This window comes from Trichosurus vulpecula, chromosome 2 (assembly GCF_011100635.1).
Source record: "Trichosurus vulpecula isolate mTriVul1 chromosome 2, mTriVul1.pri, whole genome shotgun sequence".
NCBI classification, from domain to species: Eukaryota; Metazoa; Chordata; class Mammalia; order Diprotodontia; family Phalangeridae; genus Trichosurus; species Trichosurus vulpecula.
In genome coordinates this window covers 343,604,132-343,626,829 of record NC_050574.1, presented here as the reverse complement: position 1 = coordinate 343,626,829, position 22,698 = coordinate 343,604,132, and the positions used below count along the sequence as shown (strand labels likewise).

General features: G+C 37.9%; 1 protein-coding gene across 2 annotated transcripts in view; it reads right to left on the bottom strand.

Moving 5' to 3' along the window:
- The window catches only part of LOC118840108 (limbic system associated membrane protein), an 837,829-nt gene that overhangs the window by 58,509 nt on the left and 756,622 nt on the right, over positions 1–22,698 (bottom strand). For both annotated transcript variants that reach the window (XM_036747612.1, XM_036747613.1), the window contains exon 4: positions 105–239. In XM_036747612.1, coding sequence (XP_036603507.1) covers positions 105–239 — 135 coding nt within the window. The remainder of the gene's footprint in view (positions 1–104; positions 240–22,698) is intronic.

Below are 22,698 nucleotides of genomic sequence, written 5' to 3'. Positions count from 1 at the left end.
TTTAACGTGAAATGGCCTTGGCTACTGTTATCTGGAGCCTTTGGAAATTGCTTTCTCAAATCTCTGTACTAATTGCATTTGTGATTCATACATGATATACTCACAGTTCACAGTGACCTTGACTTGTTTGACATCTGCTGAGGAAACCTCATTGGCAGCTTTGCATTCATATTTGCCTGACTGCTCCCTTGTGATGCCAAGGATCTCCAGGTACTCTTCTTCTCCTTCAAATTCTCTTCCTAAAAAAAACCAGATAGATCAATGAATATCATATTTATACCAGCAAAAACCATATAGAATACGAATATATATGTATGCATGTGTATGTATGTGTATATATATGTGGGTGTATGTATGTGATGTATATCTATCTATCTTTATTTATCAATATGAGATAGATGCCACCTGTGAATGTGGTCTGGTTAACATATATATGCATACGTGTGTATGTATATGTATGTATACATGTGTTAACCAGATCACATTCACAGGTGGCATCAATCTCACATTGTTCCTCTAAGAAACAATTCTAGTATGTTTCTAGAAAATTCTAGTAAAATTCAAGCTCATTGAGACTAGCTATTATTTCCTTTAGAGCTCTTCATCCCTGGCATCCAGGAATATACCTTGTGAATAGGAGGTAATAGATATTTGTTGATTTGAAATGAATTTAACTGAATCCCATATGAATATATGTACTAGCCAAAGCCAAACTCCCTATTTGCTCTTTCATATCACTGCACATATATTCTAGTCACATAACTTCCATAAAGTTCTGGTCATAAGACATACTTTTGAAACTGCCACTGACTCTGCTGCTCAATATTAAACTATGTCACCAATCAATTAAAAAATCATTTCTTATTAAACACCTATTATGATATTCAAGGCACTGAACTAGTAGGTTTGGGGGATATGAAGATTAAAAATGAAAGTCTCTGCCTTCCAGGGTTTTAAACTTCATCAGGGAAATCATAGTTTTAACATGTACATAAATAAGTATGATACAAAGAAAATGGAGGAGAGAGAGAAAGAGCAATGTCAACTAGGAAAACAGGGAAGGTTAGACGAAGCAGGTAATAATACCTGAGCTGGTCTTTGAAGGAAGACAAAGATTCTATGAAGCAGATTCCAAACATGGGACATGATATGTTCTAATACATAGAGTTAGGAGAAGAAGTATTGACTTCAGGAACATCTAGGAGTCCAGTCTGATTGGAATGTAGCATTTCAGAAAGAGAATAGAGTGGGATAAGACTGGAAAGTACCTAGCACAGTGCCTGTCACATAATTTAATAAACGCATATTGACTTCACTTGGCTCATCTTGACTTGGACAGCTAGGTAGGAGATTGTGGAGGGCCTTGAATGCCAGGAGTTAAATGAATTTGTATTTGATCCCAATGATGAAGGGCAGTCACAGAAAATTTTTGAACAGAGGAGTAACCTGGTCAGACCTTTGCCTTAAAAAGAAGATTTTGGCCATTATGTGGAATGGCGAAAGGAAAGACTGGAAGTAGAAGCACTAATTACCATTTTATAATAATTGGCTAGAGCAGTAGTCTAGGCAAGATAGAATGAAGGCCTGGGCTAAGCTAAGTGGAGAGAAGTAGACAGAAGCAACAGATGTTGTGGTGGTAGATTTAATAAAAATGTAAAGATGTGCATAGTGAGGAAGAAGCAGGCATCAAAGGTAGTAAACCTGGATGACTCAATAGATGGTGGTGCCATCCAGATTCATTGCACATCTCTGATCAAGTTGAAGGGCAGGATTTTAATGGGAATTGGGTACTTAGCAACAGATTATGGGTCTCAAGGGGTGAGCTACTCTTGGCTTCTCTGGTGATAAGTGATAACTAGAAATATAAAATCTTAAAACTTGTGAAATTGGACACATTGATCTTCTCTAAGGAATGAGTTCTCTCTCTCTTTTATTCTAGCCTGACTGTCATGCACAAAAAAATAGAACTGATTAATTGACTCCTTAGGAGGGCGGAAGGAGGGAACTCTATACATGAACCATGCAGAGGGAACAGATAGTAAATGTGTCCTTCACCAGAAGTTTGGTATTCTAGTATAAGACGGATAAAACTAGATTTTCTTGCAAAGTTGGAAGAGGAATGAGGTAGTATAAGGAGCTTACCCCTGCTACAGAATCCAAATCATATAGACACAGGCTTGCCTGCGATCATTAAAAACTGAACGCCAATAATCAGTAGCTATTTTCATATATTGCAAGATGTTTTCCTTTCCGGGACATTCCCTGATGGTTGCATACATGTAATTGTTAGCCAACAAAGAAGCATATGCTGTGCCTGGTATGCAGGCCAAGTCCATTAACTAGATTAACCAGGGCATTCAAAATGAGCAGAGCCAGAACCTTTAAAATAGCATAGCATAGACTAGGGTCAGGGAATACTGAAGACCTTAAAACCTCTTTTTGTCTTTTGTTAAGACTGCTTCTTAAGCAGATTTTATTTTAAATTCTTTTGCGCTATAAACTTTCGTAATACACAAAAAACACCTCAGTATATAAAAAGAGGTTTATATATAAAAAACTATTAATTTGTATTGCATATAGTCTTTAAAATACATCTATATCTATATCAATATCTTTAATAGCTTAAAATTGAAGGAAGATTTTGGGAAACCATGTGTACATATATATATATATATATATATATATATATATATATAGATATGTGTATGTATATGTGCATGTATGTGTGTATATATATGACACAAACATACACATATACACACATATATACATGTGTGTGTATATACACACACATATATTTGTTATTGAGTCATTTTAATCTTGTCTAACTCTTCATGCCCCTATTTGGGGTTTTCTTGGCAAAGATACTTCAGTGGTTTGCCATTTCCTTCTCCAGTTCATTTTACAGATGAAGAAGCAGAGGCAAACAGGGGTAAATGACTTGCCCAGCGTCACACAGCTGGTAACTATCTGAAGCTGGGTTTGAACTTAGGTCCTCCTGACTCCATGGCCAGCATTTACTATGCCACTTATCTGCCCCTACATATGTAGATGCGTACATAGATAATTTAATAAGGTAATAATAATTTTGTTATATCTGTGCTCTTGCCTATATTTCTTTTTGTTTTCTTCTATGCATTGAAAAATGTTTCATTGATGCTCTAATTTTTTTCATATATTTTGCTATCCATTAACTTCCATTAACTCCCACTGCAAATAGAAGTATTCCCTTATAAAAAATATGTACTATTAAGCAAAAACAAATCAATACATAGGTCACATATTAGCTCATGAACTCCCATGGCTTTAATTACCTGACAACTGATACTAATGACTTAAATCAACCTATGCTGCCTGAAACTTTCGGTCAATGTCCAATCTTCCACCTCCAATTGCCTTTGATCCAAGTGGGCTTACATATTAGTGTTGGACTTGATGTAGACACCAATTGGCATCATTGCAGCTCAGAACTCAACTCAAGAGATCCACTAGGCTCAGCCTTTCCCAATAGGAAGGATTAGAGGCACACATGCACCACCCTCTCCAGTCAAGACATCTTAAGTAGCAATCCTCAATTGCCCATCTCTTCATTTTTCCAAAATCTCCAAGATTCATTACATTTCTATTCCTAGACTGACTGAATACCTTGTATACATTAATAAGTTGAAGAAATCTTCAGTTGCATGTTTTCTGCTAAAACGTTCCACTACTGTGCCTCCCCTAGCAATATTAATATGCTTACAGCCTCACATTTATACTTAATCACATTCCTTGGCATCCCCTATCAATCCACAGTGATTTTGGGCAAAATGCCTTATTGTGACCTGAGTTCCAAACAGCAGGAAATTAAGTTATGAAGACCAGACTCAATTTCAACAACCCCATCCCAAGTGCAGTGTCAGCACTAGCTGAAGCACATAAACCCTTCTTGGACAAGGAGGCTTGAAAAGAAGACAGCTCCCAGAAGTCCTTGACAACACATAAACTGGCTGCTTGAGCCATACTCTAACTGCTGAATTTTCCAACCTCCCTAAGACTTAATTGTTCAGTTTTCCCTCCAACTTTGTACCTTTGTTATTCTTTCCTCTACTATACAATTTACTCCTGGAGAAACAGCATGACTTGGATTTAGATTGTGTACCTTCCTTAATATTTCTTGCTTGCCTTCCCCTCCTTAACATTTTTAATATATTATCTGGTTAGACCATGACACGGATCCTCAACATGAATCCTCCCCACTACTAGACAAAGTCAGTAGGACCTAGTAAACCTGTTGGGCCTGAAGCTTCTCACAAATTTGATTTCTTAGCATACTGAACTACTTGTTGGTAAGCAGACAAATATCCCTATAGGAAGAGGATAATCCTCTACTCAGAGATACAGAATAGCAAGGATTTGGTAATTACAGAATGGGCCTGGATATCGTTTTTGACTTCCAAAATGCATGGTGGGGCCCTGCAAAGTAATTCTTTCTATAAAAGATGTGGAAATACTAACATTGTGTAAATTTAGTGCATTTTATGGCTTTCTTCTGAAGAACTATAGTATTTTTTTCTTTCATTTCAGGCTATTGAACAAAGCTAATCCTTAATGACAACCTTCCACAGCTCAATTAGGTGTCATCTTGTTTTTCCAACATGAAAAGCAGCATATTATCACCATTAGTGCTGGAAATAGATTCAGGAAGACCTGAGTTCGAATTCTACCTCTGACACTTACTATATCCGTGACCAAATTGCTTCATCTTCCTGAGCTGCTGACAGATAAAGCTGGAGATACAGGACTTTGTTTTCAGTTCTATCTCCACCCTCTTCTCGAGTTTTCCACATCACACCATCTTTTCCACATTCCCACACAGTTAAGGACCTTGCCTCCTACTTTAGTGTGTAAATAGAAGCCCTTTACCTTGAGCTCATTTAGTGCCCTTTCTCTATATTACCATCCTCCATTCTTTCCTCCTTTATTCCAGCATCTGATGAAGAAGTGACCCTTCTCACCAAGACCAATCCTTCACAAATTCTTTATCTCATTTCTTCCCACCTTCTTCAGCAGATTGCCCCCACGATCATTTCCTTCCCTGCTCTAATCAGTTCCTTGTCTGCTGTTCACAGATACCTAAGTTTTCTTATCCTTAAACAATTCTCATTAAGACCTAGCATCCTCCTAAGCCACAATCCTATATTTTTTCTCTTTTTGAAAGGGAAACTCCCACAAAACAGAAGCTATCTATATGCACTGCCTTCACTTACTCTTTTCACTTGCTTCCTAATTCTTTGTAATTTGGATTACAACCTTGCCATTCATCTTTTATGGCTCTCTTCAAAGTCTCCAATTGGATTCATAATTGCCAAGTCTAATGGCACTTTCTAAGTCCTCCTCTTCCTTGACCTCTTTGCCTCCTTTGACACTGTTGACCACCCATTCCTCCTAGATCTTTTCTCTTCTGTGTTTCATGACACTGTTCTCTCTTGGGTCTCCCCTTCCCTCTCTGACCACTCTAGACTCTTTCACACTGGTATCTTATCTCCCCAACTGTGTGTGTTCCCCAAAGATCTGTCCTGCATCTTCATTTTTTTATGTGTTCTCACTTGGTGACCTAACACACTCCCACAGGTTTATCATCACTATGAAAGTGACCCATAGAAGTAAATTTAGCCCTAGAGTTTTGGATTTTGGGGGGAGGCAATTGAGGTTAAAGTGACTTGCCCAGGGTCACATAGTTAGTAAGTATCTGAAGCTGGATTTGAATTCAGGTCCTCCTGACTCCAAGGCTGGTGCTCTGTCCACTGTACCACCTAGCTGCCCCTCTAGGTTCCCTCTCTTCTCCTCTCCTTTCTTTTTGTATCAGGGACTATATGTTAGCCACTTCAAACTAGATGTCCCACAAGCTACTCAAACTTGAAATGTCTAAAATGGAACATATTATCTTTCTTTTCAAACCTACTCCTCACCTGAACTTCTCTATTCTTGTCAAAGATACCATGAACTTTCCAGTCACCAAGATCTGCCACTTCAATCTTTGACTTCTCACCCCTGTATCAAATTAATTGCCAGACCTTATTGTACTAACTCCACAAAATGTTCTCTTTTATTTGGCTCTCTTGAATCTGTTCTCTTCTCTGTACTCATATGCTTAATACCCCAGTTCAGTCCCTCACAATCTCCTGCCTGGACTACTTCAATAACTTTCCATTTGGTCCTGACTCAATTCTATCTCCATTTCAATTTATCTTTCATGCAAATGCTAAAGTGATTTTGCTAAACTTTAGCTGTGATCTTGTCATTCCCTTAACAATTAACCTTCAATGTTTCCTTATTGTTTCTAAGGTCACATATAGCCTCCTCTGTTTATCATGTGAAGCCCTTCATAGCCTGGTCCTAAACTACCATTCCAACATGGTTCTACATTACTCCCCTTCCTGAAATTTGCAGCTCAGCCTGATTGGCCTTCCTACTGTTTCTCACACGTGTCACTCCAAGTCACATTCTTGTGCCTTTGCACTGGCTCTCTTACATTCCTCCCATGCAGTCCCTACTCATACTCATCTCTTAGAATTCCTTTTTTCCTTCAAAATTCAGCTCAAGCACTACCTTCTTCACTAAGCATTTTTTTATTCCTACTCCCATGCCCTGGGCAAGTCACTTAACTCTTTGCCTCAGTTTTCTCATTGTAATAGTAATTAAAAGGGGCTTTTTGCTGTTGACCTTTAATGATTCTGGCCTTCCTTTGAATGGGGCAGATAAAGTGGGATGTTTTTGTATTTCTCAGCACTGAGACAATTGGGAGTCATTGATTTGCATCTGATATAATGTTGGGGGTGGGGAACTTTTCCATGCCCAGCCTGGCTGAGGTCGGGAGGTCCTGAACAGGATACATAAGCGCAGAGGTTAGCTTTCTCTCTCAGAGCTCTGTGCCACAGCAGGAGTAGCATGTGACTCTGAGCCAGCCATTGTAATGAGCTCCCTAGGTGAACACTCAGATGTCGATAACTATGAATTGTATTTGGTCTGTAATTCAGGGTGCTGGTTTTTTCCCCTGAACTAAGTAAGTGATATTTGTATGCTGGATTAAAGTAAGATTGTTAACCCTTTAACGTTGCTTTCCTTAATAAAGCAGATCAAAAGGACCTGGGCTTGCAGCGTTCTGTGAGTTAGTTGTTGTTGCTTTTGCACCCTCACAGCAGCTGCTAGTCGGATTGTTGATACACTCAATCTGTAAAATGAGCTGGAGAAGGAAATGGAAAACCACTTCAGTGTCTCTGCCAAGAAAACCTCCAATGGGGCCACAAAGAGTCAGACATGAATGAAATGACTCAACAGCAACTTCCATTCCCTCCCAAATTACCTTGTATTCAATGTGTATATATTTTATAGGATCATAGATTTAAAGATAACTTAGAGGCTATTTAGTCAATACTTCTCTCTGGTTATATAGATGAGGAAACTGAGGTAACTGGTAAGTGGCAAAGAGGTAAGTGATAAATGCAGGTTGTGAACCCATGTTTTCTGACTCCAAATGCATTGCTCCATCACAGATCCTCCAACTCTAGATCTCTAATCCTTTGACCTCCTTATTCCTCAGTTACCTCAATCTGTAAAATAAGAGGGTTGGAGTCTGAAGTTTCTTCCAACTGGAAATATACGTTTCTCTGTCTATACATTCACAAATTTATAGCTAGATGAGACGTTAGAGACAATTGGGAACAACCTTAATTTTATAGACAAGGAAACTGAAGCCCAAAGAAGTTAAATTACTTGATCATGGTTATACATACAGCTAGCTATTCGGTGTCTGAGGCAGGATTTGAACTCTAGTCTTTCCTGACTCCAAGCCCAGAACTGTTGTAACCACAAAATCTAGCTGCCTATAGTTGTAAGGCATAAAGTTATTGACAGCCATTATCTACCTAATTTTAGGAGTTCACAGGATCACAGATTTAGAACTGTATTGTACCTCAAAGGTCATCGGGTCCAACCCTCTCATTTTATACATGATGGAACTTAGGCCCATCACTGAACAAATTGATATCTTTTCCTATTGTAAATCTTTCTCTTCCATTCTCATAACTCATTTTGATGATTATTTCTCAATTCATCAATTCTGTGAGCATGGCTAGCCTCTTTCTTTGACACATTGATAAACTCAATCTTACTTGATACTCAAGTTACTACAGAAAACTTCAAATGGTATTATTGATTTGTAATCCTTTTTTCAACCATTTTTTTAAAGGTAGAGTTTAATAGCTTGCTTCTACTCAACTGTCACTGCTTTCCTCAACACATATTCATGAAAAAGCAAACCAGTGAGGTTTACGAAACTCTTTGAAAATGACTGTGTATATGTGAGTGTGCATAGATATGTGCATATACACATATAATATGTATGGGGTGGGAGAGCGGGATGAATAAATGTGTTAAAAAAGGGTAAATAAATATCTTAAAACTGGCTAATGTGTATAGAACCATTTTGAGTTTATCCTTGATAAACTCAATAAATTTTTTCTAGTTTACAAGAACTTGAGGCTCCTTCTACTGCTTAAATGACTTTTTCATTTTAGGAGCAATCTGGCCTCACTCCTGCCCCCCAGTTCCTGGTTACAAAAATAGCTTCTGATTCTAGTCTCCGCCCACTTGAAAATGTTTATTAGAAATTTAGTTCAACATTTTGTGTTTTGAATGATTCAACCTATTTCCACTTCCTTGCAGTTCTTGTTCTTTATTCTATTTATTTTGGGAACTGATGTTTAGTTTAAATCTCCCCTTCTCAATGTTATTTCATCTTTCTAGTTAATATCTCACTACTGAGCTAAATAACTCCTTATCCTCCCCAGTGTATGTACCTTTCAAATTTTTGCATGTAATTAGCATATCCTCCTTTTAGTCACTATTTACTTAAGCTCCACATCTTAGTTCTTTTAATATTTCCACATACATAAGGTGGAAGGCCCTCAGGCCAAAGGTGAGAATAAAGAAGATTCTTCATTCAGCTATTATGTGGAATTAAGTCAGCCAAGAATAACCCAGAAGAAGGGGACGCCAGACAACTACTGGGAGCTCATGGTTGCCGGTGCACAGTGCAACTTTGAGTATTTTTTTTTAACAAGGTAATTGGGAGGAGTTAATTGACTTGCCCAGTGTCAAACAGCTAGGAAGTGTCAAGTGTCTGAGGTCAGATTTGAACTCAGGTTCTCTTTACTCTAGGGCCAGTGTTTTTTCCACTATACCACCTAGCTGCTCAGATGACCAGAGGAAGTATGGAGGGGAGTGCAAGGCTACAAAACACCACAGGATAATACATATATTGGGGAGCTACATTAGCACAGAAAAGCAACTTCCACAGCCAAGCGGACTGTGATTCTTCTAAGTGCCTGATGTTATCAGAGCCTCAAGAGGTAGGTTTTCTAACTTGCAGAATTATAATTTTTCTAAGGGCTCTCACATAAATTCTAGTTGTTTTCCTTAACTTGCAAATAAATATATTTATACTTGAGCCTTGTGAACCTGTGTGCTTGTTAGGGGAACTGGTCCCTATTGCTGCTGCCTGCTGTACCCTTGAGGGGAAAGTATGTCAGATAGTGAAGTTTCCAGATTGTTTGGATGGGGGCAACCAGTCAGAGCAATGAGAAGTTTTTCTCAGTGTTTTCAGGCCCTTCTTTAGAGGGATTCTGTGATAACTGGTTCTATACACATTAGCCAGTTTTAAGATATTTATTTACCCTTTTAAAAAACATATTTATTCATCCCATCCTCCTACTCCATACATATTATATGTGTATATGCACATATCTATGCACACTCACATATACACAGTCGTTTTCAAGGAGTCCCATAAACCTCACTGGTTTGCTTTTTTGTGAATATGTGTTGAGGAAAGCAGTGATAGTTGAGCAGAAGCAAGCTATCAAACTCCCTTTAAAAAATGGTTGAAAAAAGGATTACAAATCAATGATGCCATTTGAAGTTTTCTGTAGTAACTTCAAATGCTGAAGCCAAGTTTCTGTTCTTACATCACTTTTCATGTTGTTGTTTTTTTCCTAAGGACATGTTCTCCAGATTCTCTTTTCCCCCCTCCCCAACACTGTACAATATATTCACCGGCAACAATCAAATAAAGAAATAAAAGCAAAGAAGGCTGTGAATAGTGTTCTATTTGTATTTCCAGCTGTGATACCTCTTCCCCTCAAATCCTTTGAAGTTTCTGTTTTCTCAGCTCCCCAACCTTCTTCAGAGTTCCTTCTTTGTCACACAGTTATACTATCCCATGGTTGAAAGAACTTGTTATCATCAAGTGAGATTGGTGAAGGGTGGTAAATGGTGTATGATTAAGAGGGTGATGTGGACATATTGGGGTTGGGACCATTCACAGTTGGAAACCAGAGGGAGAAATTAAAGAAATATTTAAAGAGATACCAGCTGAAGGGAAAAGGGAAAATGAGGAAGGGTTAAAATTAGGAGAATTAATGGGATTAGTTCTTGGAATTTAGGACATTAAACAAAGAAGAATTCTTTATGCTAGAGAATGAACTCAGAAAGGGAGGGGGGAGGGGAGAAAGAGTGAGAGAGATCCTGACAGCACTATATGGTTAGGTAGAAGGGGACAGAATGCTTCATGGAAGCAATCACTGTTTAAACAGCAAAGCACAAGAGGGTATGTATGGAATAAGTTGGCTTTATGCCTTCTGTAGAGCTGGGGGTTGCAGTTAGTAGCCAAAAATAATGGGCAAGCACAATGATAAAGAAGATTTAAAACTGGCTCTGGTTTCATGAAAGAGAAGGAGCCAAGTGATGAGGAATACCCTGGCATTATTTTCCTGGCATCTACAGAAACCAAATTCATTATGGTTTGCACTTTCATTTTTACATACAGTCAGCTGGTTGCTGTAATTTGAGGCTGTAGACTCCATTTCTATTTGCTTTTCTGCCTCCGGGCCATGCATTTTAAAATTTAATTTTCCTTCACAATTCATTCCTCCCCAATTTTTTAGAGTTCTGCTTGTCTTTCACAATTCTGAACTTAAAGTCCAATTTTCAGGATAGGCTATTCTTCATGGTCCCTTACATGGAATGTGAGTTCCTTGAGTTTATGTGTTTTGTCTCTCTATTCCCAGTGCCTTAATAAATGCTTGTTGGATATGATTGGATTAGATTGGATCAGTGACACAATAATGAAGAACAACAGGAGGACACAACTGAAGAGTCAACCTCCTGAAAAAGCGGGAGTAGTTAGGGAGAAGCTGACACAGGAAAAGCCCTCAAAGATAAGAATCTTGTCATGGGCTGATGAGTCAAGTCTTTAACCTCACTGTAGAAATCAGATGGGCTCTAGAGTCTGAGCATAGGATTAAAAAGTTGAAAAATGAGATAAACATTAGCCATGATTGAAACATACTCCAAATGGTGGTTATCAGTTGCTATTGTTCCTTCACTATAGCTAAATAAGAAAGGGACAATGTTTGAGATATTTGATTGAGCCAGTCATCCAGGCAATTAAAAACATCCATTGATCACTCAGAACATGGAGCTACTCAGGATGAGGTAAAACAGAAAATAAAATAGAATAATTAAACATCAAATACCAACCTAACAAAAACCAGATTTAGAGCTCTAGTAGGTAGGGTACTAGACTTGCAGTTAGAAGGATCTGGGTTCAAACCCCACCTCAGATACTTACTAGCTGTGTTTTACTTACTAGACAAGTTAAGTAGCACTAAGGATAGACCGTTGGCCCTGGAGTCAAGAGGACCTCAGTTCAAATCCTGCCTCATACGCTTAGTAACTGTGTAACCCAAGACAAGACATGTAACTTCTATCTGCCTCAGTTTCCTCTTGTGAAAAATAGGGATAATAATAGTCTTTACTTCACAGGGTTGTGGGAATAAAATAAGAGAATACTAGTAAAGTTTGTAAACCATAAAACATTGTGTAAATGCTAGTTATTATTTTGTAAATAGTATTAGCCTTTCTGTGCCTCAGTTTCCTCATCTATAAAATGAAGGGATTAGATTTGCTGGCCTCTAAGCCCACTTCCAGTTCTAAATTTATGATCTTATTAATTCACAGTTGAGTTGGTGAAAGAGTACTATCACATATGAAAATACTGCCAGAGTAACATATTGGTGAAGAGCTAATTATGATCCAAGCATAAATACTGAGGCATCAACAAAATATAGACACAATGAGAAACACAGAGTTATTAACTAAGGAAGAAACATGGTGAAGATGAGTTTTGAGTCGGGATTTGAAGAAGCTGGGGGACACAGAGTGATAGAGAGGACGAGGGAGATGAATGGGAGAGTGAAGCATCCTGGGGTAGGACTTCAGTGAAATTTGTTTAGAACACAGGCCCCTTGTTTCAGAGTAAGCCTAAAAAAAGCTAGTGACACCACAGGAGGGCAGGTGAGAGAGGGTTCGAGAAGAGTTGTTGGAGTGTAGAGAAAAGAATGCCTTGCCTCTGTTGATTATTTCCTATTTAGCTTGTATAGCTTGCTTCATATATATTTGTTTGCATATAGATTATATAGTCCCCCATTAGTTTATAAACTCCTTGAGTGCAGGGATTCTCTTTTGCTTCTTTTTACATCCCTAGTACTTAGCACAGTGCCTGACACATAGTAGGTGCTTAAATGTTTGTTGATTGATGTCCCTTCCAGCTCTATAGACAAAGGATGGATCCAGATGGCATTACGGGAAATTTGTAAAGCTCAGCAGAAGAGCATATCACTGTGCCAAGATTTTGTGGATCAGTGAACTCCACAGTTCACAAAATATTTATAACTCACAGCCATAGAGAGTTTCTTGACACCCAGATTTTTCCGTAATCACATCAGTAGTATCTGAGGTGGGATTGGAACATAGGTCGTCCCCACTCTATCCACTACACTTGGTTGCCTAACTTGAATATGTCAAGGCAACTGAGGTTCTGGTGGTCACTTTAATACTGTACGCCTCTGGGGTAGGGCAAGCAAGGGGAAGTTGTCTGTGATGACCTTGGAGAGGCAGAATTAGAAAGGAGTACCTATTTGTCATCGGTTTGGAGAGTTTTAAGTTTGTGGTTTGTTTTGTTACTGGAACATCCTACTGAAAATGTTTTGTGAGGACCAAGATCTGGGGATATGGAGCCAAGAAAAGTTTCTGGCTAAAGAAGTTCTGAGAGCCATCTATGAGTGCAGGGTGATTAAAACAACATAACTGGATTAGTTCACTAAAGGGGTTCTTCACAGAGGAGGGTATTCTATAACAGCGTAGAACAAATACCTTATATTATGCCTTATAAACACACACACATAAATTAATTTACATATTACTTACATAATGAGTATTAAGTACTTACTAAATGGATGCTAAGTATATGAATAAAGGAGTGCATGAATCTGTCTTTGAGAAGGAGCATAGTGTAGTGCATAGGGCACTGGCTTTGATTCGAATCCTTTCTCAGTCACTTATTAGCTGCGTTGCCCTGGGTAAGTCATTCGACTTCTCTTGCTTCAGTTTTCTCATCTCTAAAATGAAAGGTTAGGACTCAAGACTGTGATGGCTTTTGAAAGCTGATTATTTAATTTTTCATGCAAGCATTTACACCACAGAAATCACCAAATGCTACAAATTAGGGCTTGGTAAATTTTTTGTGACTATCTAGACTTAAGAAAGGGGTAGAGAAAATGTTAGAAATACAGATTATACTTAAAAGTGTGTCCTGCATACTATTTATTCTTTTGGAGAGACAGTTGTTAAACACATACCAGCATATTCCTGGTTGTACTCAGTGATCTTAAAGGTTACTTTGTAGCTCTAAATTTATGACCCTATGATAACAGTAAAATATGAAAAAATCCCATACTATAAAGACAGCATGGTTTAATGAAAACAGTGCTGCGTTTGGACTCACGAGGTATTGGTTCAATTCCTGACATTGGGTGACATTGCGTGACCATGGGTAAGTCACTTAGCTTTTCCAAGACTTGGTTTCTTTATCTGTACAACAGGAATAATGTTTGCACTTCTAGTCCATATAGTTCTATTGAGGAAAGTCCTATGTAAACCTTAAAGCCTATGCAATGCCAATTGTCGTTACAAAATAATAACTTTGTTCATTACCATGCCTACTCAATAAATTCCAATGGCTCCCTATTACCTACAGTATCAAATATCAAATCCTGTTTGTCTTCACAACCTGGCCCCTTCCTATCTTTCCAGTCTTCTTACATTTTAATAGCCTCCATATACTCAATGATCTAGTGAAATTAATTTCCTTCCTCTTCCTTGAATATGACACTCCATCGCTGGACTCCATACCCTTTCATTGACTTTTCCCCATTTCTAGAAAGCTCTCTCTCTTCAACTGTATGTTATGAAAGCTTTTCTCAAGACTCAGCTCAATTCCTACCTTCAGGAGGAATTTCTGGGTCCCTCATATTGCTCGTGCCTTTTCTCTGAGATTACCTTTCATTTACTTTGTAATATGTTTCCTATATTTAATTGTTTAAACATTGTCTTCTCCATTAGACTGTGAGCTGCTTGAAGGCAGGGATCGTGTGTTCACTCTTTTTTGTATCTCCGAACCTGGCAGAATACCTGGTGAACAATTAGCACTTTATAAATATATGGTGACTGAAGTGAATGTCTTATACTGAATGAACAATTCAATAAATAAACAAAATTGGAATTAAACACCCAACTTAAGTCAAATGCATTTTGGAGAGTGTTGGTTGGGGACAGAAAACTGCTCTCTCTCATTTAAAGACAAGATTGGAATCATTGCAAAGAACTAGGAACAACAGATCTTTCAGTGTTATTACAAAATCTGTAGGGGCATCCCCTGGCTGTGATTAGTGATGCTGCCATAAGGAAGGATTAAATATCAAAAGAGAAGAGAGCAACTATTGCTTTTTCTGAGAGCCACGGAAATTAGTTGGCATTTAAAAAAATGTGTTAAGTAAGCTCAGAAAGGCAACTGAACCAAAGAAGGGGCAGAAGTTTTGAATGCAACTAAAATGAAGAGTAGATAGCCCTACCCAACTCTTTACCCTTTCACTATGGTTTCTTGTGCTGCCTTGACCTCATTTGTCCTCACTAGTTATTCCTTGACTGCTACAATGGGATGAGTTGAGTGGACTGTTAACTCTAGTCTAGTTTAAAGAAATTTTCTTGCTTGAAGTCAGTTGACTTCAAGTTGGTTCAAGCACAAGATGATCTTTGGGAATTTTCCATTGATGGATAGCCTATCACACAAGGGATGATGAAAGAACAGAAAGCAGTTTGAAGCACATTTTAATGACCAGATGGTTTATGGGAAGGAGGGTGCCTATAAATGCAATCATCCCTCGAAAGATCTAAGCAGGTGTAAGGGAGGCACCCTATGTCTCCTTCTTAATAAAGAGAGACTGGATATCTAAATTATAATAAATCACCCAGAGTGTGACTTAGGAGTGAGTAAGACCTAAATATTTCTAATGAATCAACCATTGACTTTTGGTGTCTTTGAAAACCTATGGATGAACCAGAATGTTGCACTGGAATTTTTTTCAGATTGATTGAAGAAACTTGGTTATGAGGAAACACAGTCATCTACAAAATAGGGATGTAGCTCAGAACCCACTTCAGGACTTGAAGTTCTTGTAGCAGAGAGGAAAGGAAGGCAGACCTCAAGAACTCAGGCAGAAAGAATTGATGGCACAAGGCCAACAGATGAAAGAAGAATGAAAAATAGGACAGAGCTGTGGCAGGGAAGGGAGAAAATGAGGAGCACCATTGGCCCTACATGAATCTAGGAGCAGAAGGCTTATACAGAAACCATTAGTTATAGGTAGTTCTTCAAGTTCCAAGGGAAGTTTCTAGAAAAAGTCTGTTCTTTTCTCAACTTCCCATCTTCTTGCCCATCTATTGATACATATTACAGCATATTTTAGTCAAATAATCCTGGTAACCTACATTTTCCTTCAGCCATCAAGAAGTCAAGGGCTAGCTGGAGAGAAATATAAATTTAAAGGCAGAGTCAAACCTATGCCTAAAATTAGGACTTTTTTTAACTGGGGGCTCTGAGCAATTATGATTGCACTCTTAATTTATTGTTTAATATAAGTTCACTAAAGCAATAGAAGAGGGAACCACAAGGAACTAAGGGGACATTTATTGCCCCTAGGCTTAAAGTGAGCTAATTATTATAACAGGCTATGGCTGATTACATTTCTAGAGACAAAAAATATGGGGAGAAAAGAAGGTTGCAGTTATTTCTGGTCAGTTGTACCTGCACCCACTGATGGTACAAAATGCAAATTAAAAATAAAGAGATGTCTGCATAGCCCATGAATCACACTTGGCCACAATTCACCAGAATTAAAGAATTCTACATATTGGAAGAGTTGTGGATCCCTGCGAATCATTGTTCCAGGGATTATTTCACTGGGGACCTTTTACGATCATTGTTGCCAGTATACTTAGAGGTAGGATGGGAGAACAATGGGCAGCCCTCCCTAAATGGTAAGGCAAGCATGCCTGACCCTGAAACAAGACATGCTGGCAGACTGGGCACATGAGCTTCTGGAAGGCCAGGGGGCCAAAGCTTAATGGGAAAACAGCAGCAGTTTGTCTCCACTGCTATTTATGTTTCAAGTGCATGACAGGCTGTCAGTGCAACTGAGGGCTAGGGAATTTACTGCCTTTCAGATTACTGCCACAGTCTCTGACTTGACAAGTCACTTCATTTAAAAAGCTCCAGCATGAAGATTCTCTCCCCTCCTCTTCCCTTTTCCCTACTTCCTTAAATAAAAACAAAAAGCAGGAAGCCACAGTAACTTACAAGACTGAAATGAAAGGTCCCACATGACGGACTGTGTTAGCTTTCTACCAGGGAGCATGAAGGGAGGGGAGGCATTACTTTTATAAATCTCCCCAATGCACTGCCACTTGGCTCTTGACTGGGTCTTCCAAGGAAGTGAAACACACTGATTAATTAGTCTGGGCCTGTGGGGAATGACCACCAAAATATGTCCACAAGTCAATATTTATGTTAGAAAAAGGGAGTGTGAGCAAGTGTGTGAAAGCCAGATGTGTGGGTTTGGGAGGGGAGAGAATGGAGGAGAATACTATTCTTGAGTCCCACAAACGACAGTGCTTAGCAATCTAGCGACAGAGAAAAGGCATGGTTATATTTCTTCTTTACAACTAAGTTCTGTAGCTATTACTTTCCATACTCCTCTCCAATTTTATATAATCTGAGGAAGTTGACGAAATAAATAACATTTGTCTTCAAGAAGGAAATAATATGTGTGTGTGTTTGTAAGAGAGATTGACATAGATAGAAAATTTGAATATGAACAAATAAGTTTTAAAATACATATTTCTTAAAATAAGAGTTGTCTCAAAGGTATTTGCCAGTGGCATAGTGAGTAGAGGTCTGGACTTGGAATCAACGAGAACTGGGCTCAAACCCAATGTCTGGCTGGCACTTTCTAGCTGCATCTTCCCGGAAAACTAATTTAAAAGAGTACCATATAGACCTAGAGCTAGAGACCTTGTAAGCCTTCTGGTTCAAAGTCTTCATTTTACAGTGAAAGAAGCTGAGCCCCAGAGAAGTGTAGCAATTTACCTGATTTTACAAAGGTTAGTGGCAGAGCCAGGATTCAAATCTAAGTCCCCTAACTACAAATCTAGCACTCTTTCTACTTTACCCCACTGCTTGTCAGCCTTGATTTCCTCATCTGTAAAATGAGGATCAAAAATACCTCAAAGGGTTATTGTGAGGTAAGTTTTTTTTGAGATTTTAATTGAAGTTGATTGTAATTGAAATTAATTGAGATTTTGAAATTTTTTGAGGTGTAAAATTAGATTTTACACACATATGTCTATATATGATGTGAGTATACATACATGAAATAATAATTTAAAGAGCTCTACAATTCTTCTTCCACATTATTATTATTATCTCATTTTTCTCTTCTAAGTTTGATGGAGATCAAACAGAAATATTTCTCGGATGGGTCCCACCCAGTAGTAAGAATAGTTTGGCTACTATTATTTTCTGTTCAGTGTTCTGCAGACAATGTAATAAAGGTGGATAACATGACAAGTTTTTATTACGTAAACTCTTGAGGTTCCCTGAAAACATCTGTGGTGCACTTCAATCAGAAGATAGGACAGTAGGGGTGCTACTATGTACCTCATGCTCCTCTACTAAGTTTCTATATTTTGAAAAATGTTTTAATTCATATAACTTCAATCAATCAATAAACATTTATTAAATATCTACTATGTGCCAGGTGCTGTGTTAAACTAGCTGGGGATACAAAAAGAGGCTAAGGACAATCTCTACTCTCGATGAGGAGGAGACAATAAGCAAATATATAAAACAAGCTCTATATATAGGGCAAATAGGAAATAATTAACAGAGGCAAGGAACTAGAATTAAGAGGACTTAAGAACGGCTTCCTGTAGAATATGAGATTTTAATTGGGATTCAAAAGAAATCCTAGAATCCAGTAGGCATAGATGAGGAAGGAGGGCATGAGGGACAGCCAGAGAAAATGCCTAGAGCTTAGAGATATAGCTTGGAGATTATGAATATTTGGTATGGCAATCAAGTTAATCAGCAAGCACCTACTAAGTGTCTAACATCATACTAAGTGCTGATGATACAATGACAAAAGTGAAATAGTCCTGGCTTCAAAGAAAACAACATACACATATTCAGGTATGTCGTTGTTCAGGGGAGCGGACCCTTCTTGACCCCATTAGGGGTTTTCTTGGCAAAGATACTGGAGTGGTTTGCCATCTCCTTCTCCAGCTCATTTTATAGATGAGGAAACTGAGGCAGACAGGGTTAAATGACTTGCCCAGAGTGTCTGAGGTCAAATTTGAAGCCAGATGTTTCTGATTCTAGGCCCAGAGCTCAATCCACCCCTCCAGAAATATATATATATATATATATATATATATATGTATATATATATATATATAACAAATGCCAGGTAACCCTTGGCACTAGTTGCTGGGGGAGGTGGGGAATAATGGAGGCAATGCTTCAGGAAAGGCATCCAGCAGTAGGTGGAGTATGAGCAGAGTCTAAGTAAATCAGGGATTCTTGGGGATAAAAGTGTAGAAGGAGAAGATTCTAGGAATATTAAAAATGTTCTTAAGTTTTGATGGGTTATTATGCTTGCATTATGTTGTTTATGGAAAACCAAAGTCTTTTTTTTTTCCTGTAACAAATTCTGGGGATGAAAGTACTCACTTTAAAGCTGAATTTACAGAAGCAGTCAGAACACCCGGTTCAAGTCATGATCTTACTAGGCAGAATGGCCCCTACAAATTGCTTAACCGCTAAGACCCCAGACAAGTCTCTAGGACAAGAAGTTGCATAAAAAATGCTTAGTAGAGGGAGTTTCTCACCTGGAACTAGTGAGAATACTAATGAAATTGCAGGCCTGGTTTAAAAAAATTAAATTTAATTGACTTCAGCATCATGGAAATATCTTTTCTACTGGCTAGTCCATAGGGCAGGTTTCACTCTGTGATCTTTAGTCTTTCCAAGGAAGGGAAAAAGATAAAACGCTAATATCAAATTATAGGCGGGGTATCTGTAAACAAGAAGGATAAATTCTAACAATGGCTAAGTATGATAAAAGCATTTCCTAATTTAGGGAAATGTCAAGGAATTTTCAAAAGATGGCTACAAGGAGACACAAATAACACAATTAATATTTATTTAAAGGGTATTCCATACAGGTCATATGAAAGTTCTTCTTTGGTTGAAGAGGTCAAATGCTAGTTTCAACTGCTTTTTTCCCCCAATAAAATGGGAATCTAAAGTCTTCTGAGTCATTTGATTAAGAATATCAAGGTCTAACCAAGGACTCATTTAGATATGGGCTTCAATAGATTAAAATTATTTTGAGAGAGAAATATTGGTGCTCTCTGCTCCTTGTGCCTGAGCTGAAGTGGCTTGGCCCTCTGTTTGGGTGAGATTACAAATGCAGCTCTTAGAGTTTCACAAAAGCTGCGAGGCCAACCTCACATCTGTTCTGAAAAGCATATGGCTCTCACTTTAGCTAACAGCATAGGGTATCTTCATTACAGGTACTTGTTAGGGGATTCATTTTTCAACTGTCTTCAATGCACAAACTACCAAAGGCTTGCTTAAGATATTTGGTAGTTAAAGGAGACAGCCTGATGGGCATGTTGGCTGTTCATTCATTTAGGTCTATCTTATATTAAATTATAAAAGCTGAACATACATATACAATATTATCTCAGTCCTTTTCTCACCTCTACCTCTAATAAAAATGCCTTCACTGAATTATGATTTAGCATTATGCTTTATTCTTTTACACAAGGTCAATACAAGAACTGTCTATTCGAATAATGCTTCTGCTGGACTCTGTAGTAAAGGTGCAGTCGCAGATATTATTTGCTATGTTACTCCATGCCTTGTAGATAAAGACCCACACAACAGCCTTCTCTTTGAATTTAGTTCCAGGGGAAAAAATAAATCTATAGATGGCTGTTTATGATTTTCCCTTCCTGAAAGTGAAGACTATTTAGCCCAGTACATTTGGGTTTTTTTGCCTTAGCTACCAGAAAACTCTGAAAAATTCAAAGCTATAACTAGGGTGAAGCCACTAGGACTTTGTTTTAGGGTAATTAAAAAGATATGGACTACAAGTTTAAAAAAGAAAAGATACAAAAAAAGAGCCTGCGGGTCTGACCAAATACTACCACTCTCAAGCCTCCTTAGTCTTCTCTATAGATATTCAGTTATGCAAAACAACTTATATAATAGTTTCTCTAGTGCCTTCCATGACATTCCCGCCCCCTGTTGAAAGGTATTTAATCATGCCCCCTATGCTCCTCTTGGCTATGTCAGTACTTTGGTGCTATGCAATAACCAGAATTGCAATTCCTTTGCCTTGATTTAAAGATCCTAGATTTTGCTACTTTGGTAGTTTTCTTTATTTCAGGTTGACAGTCTTAAACAAAGTAAATAGCAATATTTATTTAATGTCCATTTACATATGACATATATGACCCAACATGTCTGGGTAACCTCTCTTTTCAACTTAGAGGTCAGACAAAAACCCAAGTCAATAACAAATAAAAATGGCCTCTCCTAGATCTGTTATGCATCATTGCGTTGCAATGTGCCTATTAGGCAGATAAAAGAGTCTGGGAACTGTTTGAATAGAAGGGGTAGGGTAGATGCATGCTGCATCCCTCATATTTGAAAGATGAGTAGGGGTAAACAATTCATGATATGAGATTTATTGCCATCTCCTCTTAGATATCATAGACTCAGGTATAAGGAGCTGGTAGGCTGCTTGATGATCATCTAATCAAAGAATCATAGATTTAGAGCTGGAAGGGAAATTGGATGCCATTTAGTCTACATCTTTCACTTTACAGATGAAGAAACAAAGACTTAGATATCTGAAGGCCCTCACCCAAGGTTGTTCAGGTGTTAAGTTTAGCTAGAATTCAAGCTTTAAGTTTATTTAAGCTAGGATTCAAGATTCTTTGACTCCAGATCCAGGATTCTTTCTAAAATAATCCAATTTTTCCACTTAGTAGATGAGGAAGCTAAGGCCCAGAAGGATTAGTAAATTGGCCTATGGTCATACAGTTCAAAAATGTTAGAGCCAAAATTTTGTCCTAGGTACCTTAACTAAAGTCCAAGGTCATGTGGAAGTGTCAGGACTAGATTCCTTAAAGGAATCTACGGTTATTCCAGATTTGATGCTTCATCGTATCCTAGCATTAATGACTTGAGTTGTTGAGTTAAATAAGATAATACATTGAAGGCATGTTGCAAACTAAAACTACTATATAGAAGATGCTGGTTATTTTTATTATTTGCCTGATAAAAGAACAAGAATTAGTTTTCTCATGGATAAGTGGTCAGAGGATGTGAAAAAAAACAGCTATTAATATAAAATTTTAAGGTATTAACAATCATATGCAGGATTGCTCTGAATAACTAATAAGAAAAATGCAAATAAAAAAATCTGATGTTTCATTGAGCACCCAGAAAATTGGAAATTATGAAAAAATGTAGAAATAATCAGGCACAATAAGATACACTTTTGGTTGATCTTTGAATTAACCTAACAATGCTATAAAGCAATTCAGACTTATTATATGAAATTGACTAAACTGTCAATTTCTCTTGTTCCAGAAATCCTGCTATGAGACATATATTCAAAGAAGGTCAAACACAAATGGCAGGTCCTACATACATAGGAAATTATTTACAGTTATATTCTATTAAATATCTGCTAACTGGAAACAATGTAGATATCCATATACAACACTAAATTCTTTAAAACAATGAATATGAAGAATTCAGAGAAGCATGGGATGACTTAAATGTAATGCAAAATGAATTTAGCAGAACCAGGAAAACAATATACAATAAACCAAACAGAAACTGAATACTATGAGATTATAATGACCCAATTTGACCTCAAAAAAGAGATAAAAAATTCATCACCACTTCTTTTTCTTTTTCTTCAGAAGGGGGAGATTTGGAGTATGGAACACTGCATAGACTTTCAGACTCAGTGGATGTGTGGGTTAATTTTTGATAAACTGCATTATTTTTCCTTTATTTTGGATGGGGGAAGGCAGGGCAACTGGGGTTAAGTGACTTGCCCAAGGTCACACAGCTAGCCAGCGTGTTGAGTGTCTGAGGCCAGATCCAAACTCAGGTCC